This window comes from Falco cherrug, chromosome 5 (genome assembly GCF_023634085.1).
Source record: "Falco cherrug isolate bFalChe1 chromosome 5, bFalChe1.pri, whole genome shotgun sequence".
NCBI lineage: Eukaryota > Metazoa > Chordata > Aves > Falconiformes > Falconidae > Falco > Falco cherrug.
In genome coordinates this window covers 75463408-75478674 of record NC_073701.1, presented here as the reverse complement: position 1 = coordinate 75478674, position 15267 = coordinate 75463408, and the positions used below count along the sequence as shown (strand labels likewise).

Sequence of the window (15267 nt, the reverse complement as noted above, 5' to 3'; positions counted from 1 at the left end):
GGAGGTTTGGACACAGTGTTCATATTATTCTTATGTTCCAGTACCATGTAGGCAACTGCAAACAAAGATACTGTGGTATGGACAAATTTTACTTAATTTTGTAAAACATGACTCTATATATTAAAAGGAAAGCAATACAAAACATAAAAAACCCAACTTACTTAAATTGTGTATCATTTACAGGAATATCCAAGTGTGATTCCAGCTGTTAATCAAAAATGAAAACAAACCTGTTATTTAGTGAGGTCAGTATATAATGATTAATATTTCAGACAAGTAAAATGTGTTGAACTCACATTTCACCAAATTCAACATTTTAACAAAGTTCATTTATCCTCCTCTAATCCTTACAGTCACCTCAAAACCCATAAAATAGATTCTTTAAAAAAAATAATAAAATAAAATAAAAGAAGTTGTGAGATATTTAACCTCCTGCATTAGAATAAATTTCAGCCACTGGGACAAAAGTCTAGTAACAGTTACATGTTCAACAGTTGTAATTTTTATGTTCCGTTGTCTGTATTTTTGTCACAACAGATTTTCCTGCCTCACTTAAAATCAACACAAAATTAGTACATGGTTTCTTTGTCCAGTGCATTTGATAACCCTGCTTTTCAGTACTTGAGTATAAGATCAGTATAATGTCATGAATGTCACTTACTTCTAGGTAATCTAGTGACAAGCTGTGCAATTCCACTGAAGTTACCTTACTGTGGCACAATCTGAATCTGACTGAATATAATCTTGAAAAAGAATATAATAATAATAATAATAATAATAAAAAACCAACAAAAAACCCAAAAAGAATATGGAAAAACAAAACCCAGTTTTCCTCTGCAGAAGTTCCAAAAATAAAAGACACTGAAACAGATCTCTGTATCAGTGCCTAGAAGACACAATTACATCCCACCCAAAAACATAGTATAATAAAATAGTCATGACTTACTATTGAGTTAAAATTTTCATCGGGATAAAACTGGACACATTTTAAAGTACTCTTTGATTCCTGGAATTAAGAGGATTTTTTTTAACTGATAAAATAGAAAGCATATTATATAGGTTGAAAAGTGACTGGATACTCCACACCATCCTCCACATTCACCCCCCCCTTTGCTAACAGATATGCAAAAGTTAGGGGACAAAAGACAACTCTAAAAACCACATATAACCCCCCCACAATAGCACTATGACATGCTTCCTTCCTGTCCCAGATCATTATCTGCCCATCATCTGTAATTTTGTGGGCCCTCTCTTGAAGCAGAGCATTATTACATGGCTCACACAGACACATTCTATAAAGTGGAAAAAAAAAGTTTTCCATAACTACCTATATGGCAAAAGGAACCGTATCTTATTTTGGTCAGTTCAAAAAGGGTATTTCCGAAACAAAAATAGGAATATGTTTCTCCATCACAGTCCATTTACTCTTATTTCCTAACACTTGGATTTTTTCTGGTGGCTAAGTTAATAAAAGTCAATTTTCATTTACTTAGAACACATCAAGTGCAAATAGACCCTCAGACAAAAAAAATAATACAAATCCAAAGAGTTTCAGCATTTCTAGCCAAGAACCTGCCCTCATTTGGTGACTCAGTAAGTCTGTGTACAAAATACTTTCTAGATGCGAATTCTCTAGAACAGAGGCATTATACACAAGACAGTTTTTGGTAGATTTAGATGCTTTTGAATAAAAGACCTTTTTAAAGTCAAAACAACTGACAAACCCACCCTTTTTTCTAGAAAGCACTAAGACCACTAGTCTTCTTGTGATCTACAATGCACAAACAGCAGTTAAGGCAAGTCTGGCTTTAGGTTATTTGAGGCAGGAACAGGACAGACTGCTACAACGAAAAACAAACTCACACTATTATTACCCCACACACTCTACTGTCATGAGGCAGGCAGGAACAAAACTACTAGAATGACTTTCATCTCACCTTTGGAACAATGTAGAAGAGCCTTTGTTCCATCATATCCCATTGTGCCCAAATGAGATCATCTGCAACTCTGGCTCTTGGAAGCTGACCTGAGTTTTGAATCACCTAAAGGGAAAGAGAGAACATCAGAAGTTGTCATATAAGGTTCTGTAACAATTACACACAGTCTGTGCTTTACAAAGAAAAGTGATGACAGAAGCGGCACAAATACTAAGGTGTTTGGAGGGAATATGCTACTTCTTAGCTGCACAAAGTCCACCTTTGTTGTGTGCAAGGTACTCAGTTTAAAGAGATCAGAAGCACAGTCTTCAGGGTTCACATGCTACCAAAGCATTTTCTTTGAGATTCCTTTCTTGCAAGAAATTCACCACTTGGGCTGCTCAAAGTGAACAAAGAAAACCAGACAGCACTCTTGGTTATAGAGAAGAGGAGAGGAGTGAAATATCACAGCCCATTCAGAACCAGCTACATTAACTATTGAAGGAAGACACATTAGCTCCAAAAGGGATTTCTATGCAAAGTCACAGCCACATGATAGAGGGTACTGGCAGCAGGGAAAGGCCTAGAATTGCAGAAAACTACTAGGATTGTATAAATGCACTCTTGAAAGATGTAGGGAGATTTCATGTCAAACAAAACAAATCCTAGAAGGACATCAGATTAACCTGGTTTTTTCTGATTACACTCTTAAGTCTTTACTCCACAAATGCAGTCTAGCATATAAAACCCACCTGCTTTAAAAGCCATGATAACCTTTGAGAAAATGATGAAAGACTTCAAAGTGACTGAAAATCAGGTCCTTAACTTTTTCCTTCCAAGCTTACATTTGTCTTCATAAAGTGAAACATTGGCTTTCTTGACACAATTCTTTACTATATTAGACGTATGTTTATTATTATTAAGTCTTTTGAAACATTGGCTTTCTTGACACAATTCTTTACTATATTAGACGTATGTTTATTATTATTAAGTCTTTTAAGGAAAACATCAACAACTTGTTGAAGACAAATTCATGTTAAAAATGGGAAAAAGATGAGAGGAAGAAGAGATTGTAATAGTTACAGTACTTGGAGTTTTATGTCTTTTTGTTTGCTTGTTTTCTAAATGAATCCTTTACCAGGACACAGACTCCCAAAAGGCAAAGTTAGGAAGGTGATTCTGCAAATGTTTTAAATAGTGTAAAAATGTATATACACTATGTTTACTCCTGACTTCTAACATACAGATGCATTCAGCAACAAACAAAAACCAATAAAATAAGTTACTTTCCTCATAGATTACACAGTATACAGGTTTTTTCAATCAGCTTTCTGGTTAGCTGTGTAAATTGCCATGCTATCTATCTATCTATCTAAAAAATACAATATACCTACTATTTCTTCAATATAGTTTGTGTTGCCAAAGTATAAAACTCAAACCCAGTGAATTAAAATTACAGATGTTTACATTTTCAACTGAAGCAAACCCCAAGATTTTTCAAGTCTTACCACTTTGTGTTCTTCTTCTGCAACAACATGAATATCAAATTGTTCGATATCTTTAAAACATAAGGAAGAAAACCATTACAATCATACATTTTTATATGCTTTTACACAGCTTATTAAACAATCTCACCTCTCGGAATGCTATAAGAACACATTAGGGCCAGGGAAGTTCAACTCAGTGTAAGAGGAAATTTGCGATATATCGACACAGGTGTCTATGCAGAGACCCGGACTCTTCCTTTCCTGAGCCTAGGGTGGCATCAGCCACACATCCTCATGAAAACAGTTTGCTGCCCCCATCACTGCAGCACTGTCAAGAGGATTGCTAATGGAAATATGCCAAACCAAGCCAAGGAGCACACTTTTAATGAAAGAGCACACAGGTGCATGCCTGTGCCCGAGACTACACCCTATCACTGTTTCACTTCCTAGCATGAATACCACCTCACAGTCCCTTCGCACACAAGCTACCTAAAAGTAATGGTACTTTGCCTGTGCAAAGGGTGCAAGAGTCACACAGCAGATGCTATAAATTTTTCCAATATAGTTCACAGCACTATTAGCTGGCCTTAGGTAGGCAAAGGTCACCTACCTAAAGGTGGGTGTCTAGTTACCAGAGAAAATAGGCCTCTCCAAAAAGATGGGAAACGTGATCCCACTCTATAAGACAACTGAAAGGCAAGAGGGATAAACAGCCTTTTCCAAGCGTCCACCTCTAACCATTCTCTCCCATTAGATTAGGCTGAACATGCAAAGTTAGCTGCATCCAAGGAACTACTGTCCTGTTCTTATCCCACCTGTCACACACTAAATACAATCAATCTCCCAGTCAGTTGATCTGCTCTGAATTTATATAGGCAGCCATAAAAGTCTATGCTAGTTTTTTAGAAATAAAGATAACTGAAGAATGCATGCACTCAGCAAATAATTGCAGTCAAAGCTGGCCATTCTGCTAACGTTGAAAAAAAAAATCCCATCAAGCTATACAGGTTTTGATAGACAAAAAACCTAGAATAGCTCACACCCTTTCTTTTTTTCTTTTTTCTTTTTTTCCAGTAAAAGTCTATCAGAAATGTAAAGTATAAAGATCATCTTGAAGTAAAAGAATAAAAATGTATTTTCAAAATATTAACTCACATTTATCTTCCGAGACTAGCAAGAGGCGACTTTCTGCAGAAGTATTTCTGCCTTCAACTGGATAAAGAAACTATACAGAAAGTTTCACAAAAGTAAGTAAATGAGTGTTCTGAACGACTTTGGTTATCTAAAATTTATTTTTTTTTTAGCTGGATATTAACATATTTTAGAATTACGACAAGCACACTAAAGATACTTAATTAATAAAAATAGCTATTATTACAGACTAATAGTCACCAATCACTACAATTGCAAACCTTGGGGGACTGAAGAGAAAAAAATAGCCTTCATGTCAGAGAAGTACTCTACATCAAACATTTTATGAACTTTCTAATTTTTTTCATTATATGGAGAAATGTACATTATCTCTATAACAGCTGCAAGATAACATGCAATACTTCTGTACTCAACCACTTTTTCCTCTCTAGTACAGTGGATTTAAAAGATTTATATTCAGATTAGTTTAATAATTTACCTGTACTTGAACACAGCTATCCACAGCTTTTAGGACTCTCAGATTATTAATGGGATGAATTTCAATTAGCAAGGTTAAATACTTGGATACTGCAAAAAGAACATGGTTTAGGTAACATTCTTTTTTATACACAATTTTTTTTTCTAAACAGAAACTACATGGGAAAAAAAAGCAAAAGGACACAGTTATTTTAAACAGTATTAAAACAATCCACTTGTAGTACCTGACTGTAATAGCTGACTGACTCTCTCTTCTGTATATTGACGGAAGCTGACCGCTAAGGGAAAAAAAATCAACACAGCCACAGTGAGCACGTGTATTTGATATTAATCTTATTAAACATTCTTGGAGAGCAAGCATCACAGACTTTTTTTACCAAAAAAATATATGTTAGAGGAACAACAGAAGCTCTTGTAGATGTAGAAGGCATGTGTAAATGCAGGAGGGGGGAGCGAACAAAGGGTCAGTGTGTCTTAGACTGTTGTTTTAATAAACCAGCAATATTGTTACAGCTACGTCTTTACGTAGTTACCTACATTATTTGGTGATGGATCCACTGAAATGCATAGACTGCATGGGCAACACATGAATCAAAACAGATTTAAGAAATTCTAGACCCAAACGTACCATCCTACAAAAGTAAATCATCTTTACCATGACACAAAAAAATTAATGATAAAACACATATTTACCCAATAATGTCCTTTCATTGTTGACTGAACAACTGATTATGCGTAGATCCCTCTCAAACACATAGAGGTGCTGTAAAGGAATACAGTAATGCTAATATTTTTTTTTAACTGAATAAAGAAAACCATCTAATTCCTCCTCCTTAGGAAAACACTGCTGACCAGTACACTGTTTTTACTTTTAAAGCAAATAATTTCAAGGCCAGAAGAACCATATTTCAAGCCTCAATTGTATCGCTTCTTTTTCTCATTCGTTTGTTTCTTACTGGTTGTTTTGAGCTCTATGTTGCCACTAGAGCAGCAAACCAGACCTTTACATAAACAAGACATTTCAATCATTTCATACTGTTATGGGGACACCTGCAAAGGCCTGTTATGATTCCAGTCACTGAATTGCAGTACATTCAGTTTTAGAATTATTTCTTACAAATGGTAGCACCAAACAGGCTGAGGATGCACACGTAACAAAGAAAACCCCAAACATTTACTTCTTAGCACACATGTTCAGTGTGAAGAGGACTAGAAAGGGCTTGAATTGGTTGTTTAGAAATAAAGACTGCAGACATGATACTTTACTACTCTCAAGTCATTCAGATGTTCTGTAATGTTCTGCATCTTAATACTATTGAGAACCATTCAAATACCTTCTCAGGTCTCTTTTCTGTTTCGAACAAGCATATACTCCTTAAGGACATAACATACTGTGTTGCAAGGCTTCAAAATCTGAAACATTACCACACCGTCTTCACCAGGGAGAAGCCTGGTATTGTTCTCACCTCATTTTGTTTAGTTTGAAGATCATACAATCCAATGTGAGTATTTCTCTGATTTCCCTATGGGTGAAAACAAATTAGCACTGGCAATGTAAATACATACAAAATTAAACATTGGGGGTTTTTTTTCCCCCCACCTCCCTCTCTTCCTCCCCCTGCCCCTTGACACACATCCTCACACACTTCCCTGTCCTATAAACAGGCAGTTCATTATCTAATTCCAAGAAAGTGAGGCAAGAAAGAGAACAAAGATTTTTTCCTTTTAGAACTAACACATGGGATAAAGCTGAAATGTGGCCAATCCACAGCCCACAATCCATTGCATAAGCCAAATGCCTCTCTCTCACTTTGGTTCTAAACTGGTTTTAGTTATAGGCAGTAGGGCCAGGAAGGGAGACATCTGCACAAGAATGAAAGGGGATGCTATGGCCCCTCGAAGATTTAAGGCTGGTATTCCAAACCTCACCAGCTTGGTGGGTCATTGTGCCAAAAGGGAGCACAGAAACATGAAAGCAAACACAGCTTCCAGTGATCTGCCTGCCCACTGGAGAAAGGATTTCAGCTCTGCCTCAGGAAATGATTGTTTGAAAGCTAAATATATTTCACAAGCTCAGATGACACCACTACCCTACTGCCTTTGAAAAGAAACATAATACACATCCTTTCTAGCTTATTGATAATAATATACAATGATTTTGTTTGGGGCACTTCTAAGACTATACAAATCAAAACTTTTCTTCTTGGTAATTTTTACCATGCTTTAAATGTTCAAAATATTTAAAAAAAAAAAATTAAAGTAAATTCTGCTTGGCAACATATATTGTATATCAAATCAAGCTGAAATCCATTAAAATACTCTAGGTATAGGCACTATATTGCAAAACTGTTGAAATTAAATCCAGCCACATAGGCTTGTACTCAGACAGTGAGTATCATTGTTTTTAACTACAGCTTGAGGGGAGAAGGGAGAAATCTGTGATTATTTACAAAGTTATGGCATCTTGCTTTGTAAAGTTAAAACAAAAGCCTGAGTATTCTCTTCCTAAGGGGTCTATTTCTGAGTGTCTCATTGCTGTGGCAATGACAAAAGTCTTTGACTTCTGATTTAAACGTGGAAAACAAAATGTCTTTAAGACACAGGCTTCAGCCCTCCTAATGTAAGGTTAAGCAAGTGCTTTCACAAATAACTGTTCAAATAACCATTCTTTCCAAGTGTGTCTGAAACGCTAATATCCTCTGTACTTAGCTACTGAAAAATATACTTTACAAGACTGGTAACAGGACCAGATCAGTGCCCATATCCATGCTTAAGCTAACATGCTTGTTTTCAAGTTTGCTGTAAAGATTTTTGCATCGCTTTGCAAAATAGAAGTGCTGACACTAGAATTCACCTCTGTCAAAAACATCTTCCAATTATCAACATCATGAAAGACAGATGCTGTCACACCTACAGTAAAATGCAATATTCTAAAATAAGCCTGAATATAAAGCTCATCCTCCACCTTCCTCCCCGATTTCATGCAAAACACTGGATTTTCTTCCACTTAGCAGACAAAGGTTGTTTTCTATTTGTAAATATTCGGAAATAAGCCAGGGCAGCTCCATTTAGTTTACATCCTTATTTGTCCACTATCCTCACTGACAATATCAAAGCTAAAGTTTGCTGCTATAAAACCAACAGGAAAGGCTCACAGACATATAGCTGTGTCTTGCAGGAGTGGTAGCTCATCATTTATAAACAGTTTATCATGAACAGAGGAAAGAGAGGGAGATAGAAAGATAGATATTAAACTGCTGTAACAAGTCAGTAAGATCTGTAGGTTTTTAGGAGCTGTAATTACATCATGATTCCTCCATCATAAGTTTAATGAAACAGAAGGACTAACTGCAGGCACTAAAAGCAGTCTGTTTTCCCCAGGTAAGCTTTCCAGTGTGATGATGTGTATTAACAGAATAGCAAAGCGCAAATAATATTTGAATTTTAGAACAAGTTCATGAAAACTTAAACAAAATCTCAAATTGGAGACTAAAACTACTTGTCATTCACTAAGATGCATACACCAAGACTCTTTTTTTTCATCTAAGTAAATATGAATGGATACTGCTGTTAAAAGGTTTGCAATAAACTCCAAAACCACAGAACTATACCCATATGTTGTCAATAGACTGTTTCGGAAAAAGGAACATTTGGATTGAATCCTTCTGAAGTCAGTAATAAAGCATAAAAAGACAGACACAGACACAATACTCCCAACACTTCCTGGTTTTTAGCATTCTAATCAAGAGAGGGGGAAAAAAAAGTTCAGTCCTACTTGAAGGTATCACAGTCCCAAGGTGTGACTGCAGCTGACAGAAACAACTAATTTAACAAAAGCAGACATCAAGAAGGGCACAGCGTTAGCAGCTCAGAACCCAGCACATTCAGGACACAGAATGAGTGCAATGCAGCTACAGCCTGGACCACCACATGTGCTCTGACCAATATACAAGCCACCCTGACTAACACAAGCTTTGCGGCTGACATAACTACATGTTCTTATCATGTATGCAGACAAGTGTAGATGTACTGACTCCTACTGACATCAACAGCACCAAAGTGGGTACCAACAACTTTCAGCTGGTGAGCAGAATTTTTACTGATCCAAGAAAGAAACTACTCCACACTACAAACAACATCTCTCTGGTAAAACATCATACATTTAATGCAATACCACCTTAGGATACATTTGTCCTTTGTGAGAAGACTCCCAGAAGTTATCTTCCGGTTTGCCCACTAACAAGCGTAAATCACACTTACAAAATCTGTCAGCATTCTTCCCAACAGAGGAATAAATAGATCCTGGTTCTTCAGCAGGCTGGCTCACTCAGGAGAAAAAAATCACACTACCATGGTAAGAGAACAGGATAAGAAGCAGCAGCATCTCCTTCCTCTTTCACCTTCACATTTGAGAGGTAAAAATGGGAGCACAGCTGTGCAGTTTGTTAGTTCCAGCTCTCAGGCTTTGTCATCCAGCCATTCCTACCACACAGGCTGCACAGGCCACTTTATTTGCAAGATTAGGAAAGAGAAAATACAGTGAACATTTTCAGTGACTTCCTATGCAGCCTTTACCCCTAGGTTCAAGGAACTAAGCCTAGGTGTTTAAATCTTCCTGAGAGTCATTGGCCAATTCAGTCAATGGAGTCTAGTGGGTATTTGTCCACCTCCTCCACCTCACACACCCCCTTCCCAAAGCACAAGCTACAAGAGGCCAGTTCTCTAAACCCCACCAACTGTTTTGACCACATCCCTACCAACTACAATGGGAGCTTAGACACGGAGCACCCAGGCAGACACTAGCATTTAGATGAGTGAACCTTGAGCTCATCCCTTTTGCCACCTGCAAGAGCCTGAACTGCTTACAAGGCAGTTGGACTCTACTGTCAGAAGCCCCAAAAAGCTTAGTGTGAGATTCAACAGACACTAGAAAGCAGCAACATCACACGTATGCAGTACCAGATTTCCCACTAGGGAGGCAGGTGGGTTACTTTCATTAAGCCTTTCTAGAGTTTTGAGCAAGGAAAAAAAACCAAACAAACAAACCAAAAAAACTGATACATTCTACAGTGTTGTTTTTATGGTTACTGTTGTCTTGTACAGACTCTCCTCCCTATGCTTGTACTAAAGGAAACATCCACCCACAGTTAAAGTGTATTTTACCTTGATGAAGGCCTCACCTCTTCCCTTAACCCTAGGGATGCTGGAGAGTTTAACACTGTTGAGTCTGAAGGGAATGAAAGGCAGCCCTACTCTACTGGAGTCTGCTATCTCCAATCTGTACTCTTCAAGAACCACAATCCTCCAGAATCCAGCTGGCTCCACACATTTCTCTTCGATGCACAGACAAGAAGCACAGCTTGTCTCACCAAGGGGAAACCTTCTCAAACCATTTAAAAATCTCTTGGAACTACAGGCATTTCAACCTAAAAGCTATACACATGCCATGGAGATGTTAAAAAGGATAGCTCTAAATGCTTCCAGACATCAAACAAACAAGTGAGACTACTTGCAATAAACAAAGTAACTTGATTAAAGTAACAAAGAACAGCAGAAGCAGATTTAGTGTCAGATAAATGGTATCTTAACATATATATTGGTAGGGGAAAACATATTTAACTAAAGCAGTGCACATGAATTTAATAGACTTCCCTGAGAAATTCTGACGGTGAAAGAATATGCCACCTACAAAGAGTTTACCTGTTAAAGAAGTTGTGTTTTATTTGGGGCAAGATTCTGATTCTCCACCCACCCCCCACCCACCCCCGAAAACAACAGCAAAAACCCTGTGGACTTAATCAGGTCAGTACTTTACTCTCCATTTCATTATTCTTAACCTTTGTCTGAAGCGGAGTTGGGTATTTTCCCACTGTACAACCAAACAAGTTGTAATCAGTCAAGTTTTCATGTTCTAACCCTCACTGCAAAAAAGACTCAATTAGGCATAGATACACATACAGTGTCGTTCTCTGCTATATTTTTCTTAAGTTCTGAGACAGACTTACCTTCCAGGTATAAATAATTTTCCCATTTCTTTCAACATTTACAACATAGAGTGCTGATGAATTCTCAGAAGTATCTGAAATGATAAGTATCAAAAGGTACAGGATTTTCATTTGAGCTAGTTCATCATGTAATTTATGCACACATTAAGCAAAGATACTAAATACATTTTTACATACAAATACTTATTTGTATATGCCAAAATTACTCCCTTCTGGAAACAGAGAGACACTATTTCCTGTACCATGTCTTAAACCTGATAAGCTTCAACACAAACCAGCGGAGGGGTTTCAAAACCCACAGGAATGAACTATTTAGGTATATGATTCTAATGGCCACTACCTTTTGTGATGAAAATGGAATGTGCTTTTTCATCATCTTCCATCCACAGGGAAAAAAAAAAAAGCATTCATTCATTATACACAACATGGGGTTTAAACAGTTAAGTTGCACTCCAATCCTCAGAACACTACAGGGGGATAGAACTAGTCCAACGAAAGTGTCACTTGCTCCTACCTGCCCCTTCAGCATCCCAAAGGAATGCCTGGAAATAAACTAAGTCTTCAGACATCAGTTGTACACCACCAACAACCTCCCAAAAAAACCCCACCCAAACCCCCAAGAACCACAAGATTAAACACTATCTAGATATGCAACATACCTACAGTTACAAGGGAACTAAGCAATGCAGGAGAAGAGATAATGTGGGGTGTGAATGAAAGAGTAGGATTAAAAGGGAAACAGCTGAGCAGGAAGCTAGCATGGACACAGAAAGAGAAAAACACGCCTGGACAAAGCAGCGTAAAGTAAAAACAACAGAAGGAAAAAAAAAAAGACGACAAAATATCATACTCAAGGTGAAAAAAATGCACACTTTCCTGATGCTGTTTTTCTGTTTTCTAATCACTGCGGCCACCAAAAAAGTTTATCTTAGATGGATCTTTCACTAAAAGTGGAGATTTTGCTCTTAACAAGGTTGAGAGCTGCATGACTGGTCCTAGTTTTAAGATAAAGGCAGCCTGTGGTTCAGTGAGCATCAACAAAAAGAATGCTCCACAACTCTCGGATAGCATTTAGCCAAGTTCAACACTATTTACTTTGCAGTTATCACTAAGCATTGATAGAAGAAAGCTATGTGAAACTTAGTTTCACAAGCCTAATATTAGAAATTGGCTTGTACGGCCTGCAGTAACACAAAAAAACTTGTTACAAGTATTACCAGAAGGAAATAAATTCTGTATTTTGTTGTGGGAGGACAATGAAAATCCTTAGTGTACATTTAACAATGTATTACTTTCTACTGGTTTCAGATCACTCAAAAGTACAGTACAATACCACTACATTAGGGCTGGCGGGTGACTGAGAAAGCCTCAAATAACCATATACTCTGCTCTTCTCTTAGTGGAAACTTCTCAGAATTTAACCACCACTTCAAACTTTCAAGATGAGTACTACAGTCTCCACACTTCTCTCACATTCGATACTTCTTCAGAACAGAATTTAGGTAGAGAAGGTCCACAAGAAATCTCCATGTCAATGAATTTCTCTTATCACCCGACACAGAGATCTCAAAGGTGCTGGAAAAGTTCCATGTCAGAAGGGAGTTTCACGTCACTGAACACTGTTGGTGGGAATATAGAGCTAAAGAAGTAGTGGCAATCATCTCTGCGCTTGGGAAGTCCTGCAGTAAAACTACATGTATAATTACTTCTTCCTTGTCCCCACAGCTGAGACCAGCAGATGAAGGGCTGCAAAAGAACAAACACAACCTGCCTGCCCAGTGAACAACTCTTAACAACATACTCAGGAAAATGTGGAGATTGATTTCCTGAAAGCTGTTACATGCAGCTCATACAAAAATATGTAGAATTAAGGAGAACAAGGCTGGTTCTCTTCACTTGCCACTCCTCTCCCACCATCACAGCTACTCCCAGCTCTCATGCTGGGATTAAATTCTCACATGCTATCAAGGGCTTTCAAGTCCTGAGGAAAGAAAATATTAGTAACTGTAACATCTGAAACCACTGACACAAAAGTACCATGACTCCTAAAAATTACTTGTTTTCTGTGAATAGGTCTTTCTTTGGTGTTTAAGTGAACCTTTTCAAATTCCTGCCTCCCACCTTCACATTCCTAATACAACAGCACTACACCAGGGAAAAAAGTACACAGACAAAAGTTGAAATGCAACACAGCAATGCTGGTATGTGACCATAGGCACCTTCCAACCTAGAGTCCTCTGATTCTGTATTACTAGGGACATTTACTGAACAAAGAGTCTGTATGACATTTTAAAAAGCTGAATATAGTTGTCCCTTTCCCAAAAACAAGTCAGCACCATTTTAAGATCATTATGAGATAAATGCATAGGTTAATTGACTCCTTGAATTCATCACAGATGAAATAAAAAATTAATACCTGAATTGACTAGGCATGGAGAATTTCAGAATTTTACCTCAAACTCCTTCAGTACACCATTCAATAATTGTTCAGAACACTATCTAGTACATGTGAAATATTTTTTAACAGATTTTGTAACTGATGGCTGGGTAAATAATTTTCTTTCACAAACCCAAAAGAAGTTAATACTGGTTTACCTCCAAAAAGAGTTCTTACGAAACCACCTGGTAACAGCTCCTCAACATGGGAAGCAAGTTAAATATTTTTGAGTTAAAAGCAACCAAAGGAAGTGAGGTTTCAAGTTTATCACCTGGAGACTAAATGACCATCTACTTCTACTGAAGTAATAAACACAAAGTGATCAGGGTTGGAAGGGGCCTCTGGAGATCATTTAGTCCAACCCCTACTAAAGCAGCTCCTCCCAGAGCAGGTTGCACAGAGTCACATCCAGGTGGGTTTTGAACGTCTCCAGAGAAGAAGACCCCACAGCCCCTCTGGGCAGCCTGTGCCAGTGCTCTGTCACCCTCAGGGTAAAGAAGTTTCTCCTCATATTCATATCCCTGTCTTGCAGTTGTTGTCCCTTGTCCTGTCACTGGGCACCAGTGAAATGAGCCTCTTAACACCTGCCCTTAAGATACTTGTCAACATAAATTGCATCAATTACTTATTACAGTACTTTTTTTTTTTTTTTTTGACTGAGGTTGCAGTTTGTGAAAAGCGGAGCTGAGCAGCTGCCCTACAGATGAACAAGAAGTGAAAAACCACAGGGCCAAGAATACAGGAGGAGGGTCATTCTTTTTCCAGCCACATCTGCCTTTGCTACACAAGCTACAGCACACTGCTGTGACAGCTAACACTTCATCTAATTTTATCTACCGCACAAACATTGGTAGTTGGGTTTTCTTTTTCCCCACAGAAAGGACAGTACCGTGGGAGAGGGAGTCCTGCTAAAAGTTGTTGGGTTTTTTGGTTTTGGTTTTTGTTTTGGGTTTTTTTTTGGGGGGGGGGGGGGTGGGGTGGGAGGGCGGGACGACACAAAACCCAAACCACAGACGTGTGAAGTAGCAGAAAAAAAGAACAAGCCGGGGAGCGCGGCAGAAGCGCTTGCGGCATGTGCGAAGCACCTTGAAGCCGTCAAACCACCCCGCATGCAGCAGCCCAGCCGCAGGCACCTGAAGGACGAGCCCCCTCACGGCCAGCCGGCCCCGGGCCGGGCGCTGCCCCCTCCTCTGCAGTGCGGCCGAAGGGGCCGGCGGCTGCTCCCCCCGGCCCTGCTCCGGACGGGGGCCCCCGCCGCCGCCATTACCCTCGCCCGCCGGAGACGGCGCAGCCCCCCGATGAGCCGCACCCGGGGCACTCGCTTCAGGCCTGACCCCTCCGCCCGCGGGAGAGGACAGCGCAGGGAGGCGGCTGGGAGCGAGCGGCCAGAGGGAGGGAGGGAGGGAGGGAGGGAGGGGGCTCTGCCCGGCCCTCCCCGGCCCCGCCGCAGCAGCAGAGCCCGCCGGCGCAGCGCCACCCGCCGCGGCCGTTACCTAGAGCGGCGGCCCAACCCCGCGCCGCCAGCCAGGGGACCACATCCCTCTGCAGGTCAAACTCGGCCACCAGGTGAAGCAGCATTGTGGCCTCCTCTCACCCCGGCCCGCAGGGGGACGCGGGGCGCCCGCCAGCCCAGCGCTACCCTACTCCGCCCGCCGGAGCTCCCCGCACCGGCTCCAGCGGGGCGGCCGCCGCCATCGGCCCTCCCCTTCGCGCTGCCTCGGCGCCTATTGGGCGCGGCCGGCTCACTCAGATGGCGGCGGCGCGGAGTGGCTGGTTGCGCTCCCGCCTCCCTC

At 39.8% G+C, this 15267-nt stretch overlaps 1 protein-coding gene across 2 annotated transcripts in view; it reads right to left on the bottom strand.

The window, feature by feature from the left end:
* The window catches only part of GSAP (gamma-secretase activating protein), a 50014-nt gene extending 34838 nt beyond the window's left edge, over window positions 1-15176 (bottom strand). The window contains exons 1-11 of one of the 2 annotated variants that reach the window (XM_055712888.1): window positions 14968-15176; window positions 11038-11111; window positions 6499-6555; window positions 5726-5795; window positions 5257-5310; window positions 5034-5122; window positions 4559-4628; window positions 3428-3474; window positions 1938-2042; window positions 947-1006; window positions 162-205 (exon numbers count right to left, since the gene is read on the bottom strand). In XM_055712888.1, coding sequence (XP_055568863.1) covers window positions 162-205; window positions 947-1006; window positions 1938-2042; window positions 3428-3474; window positions 4559-4628; window positions 5034-5122; window positions 5257-5310; window positions 5726-5795; window positions 6499-6555; window positions 11038-11111; window positions 14968-15052 — 755 coding nt within the window. In that variant the 5' untranslated portion in view covers window positions 15053-15176. Of the gene's footprint in view, window positions 1-161; window positions 206-946; window positions 1007-1937; window positions 2043-3424; window positions 3475-4558; window positions 4629-5033; window positions 5123-5256; window positions 5311-5725; window positions 5796-6498; window positions 6556-11037; window positions 11112-14967 lie in introns of both variants that reach the window. The other variant, XM_055712887.1, reaches the window with a different exon arrangement.
* Between the last annotated feature and the right edge of the window lie 91 nt (window positions 15177-15267).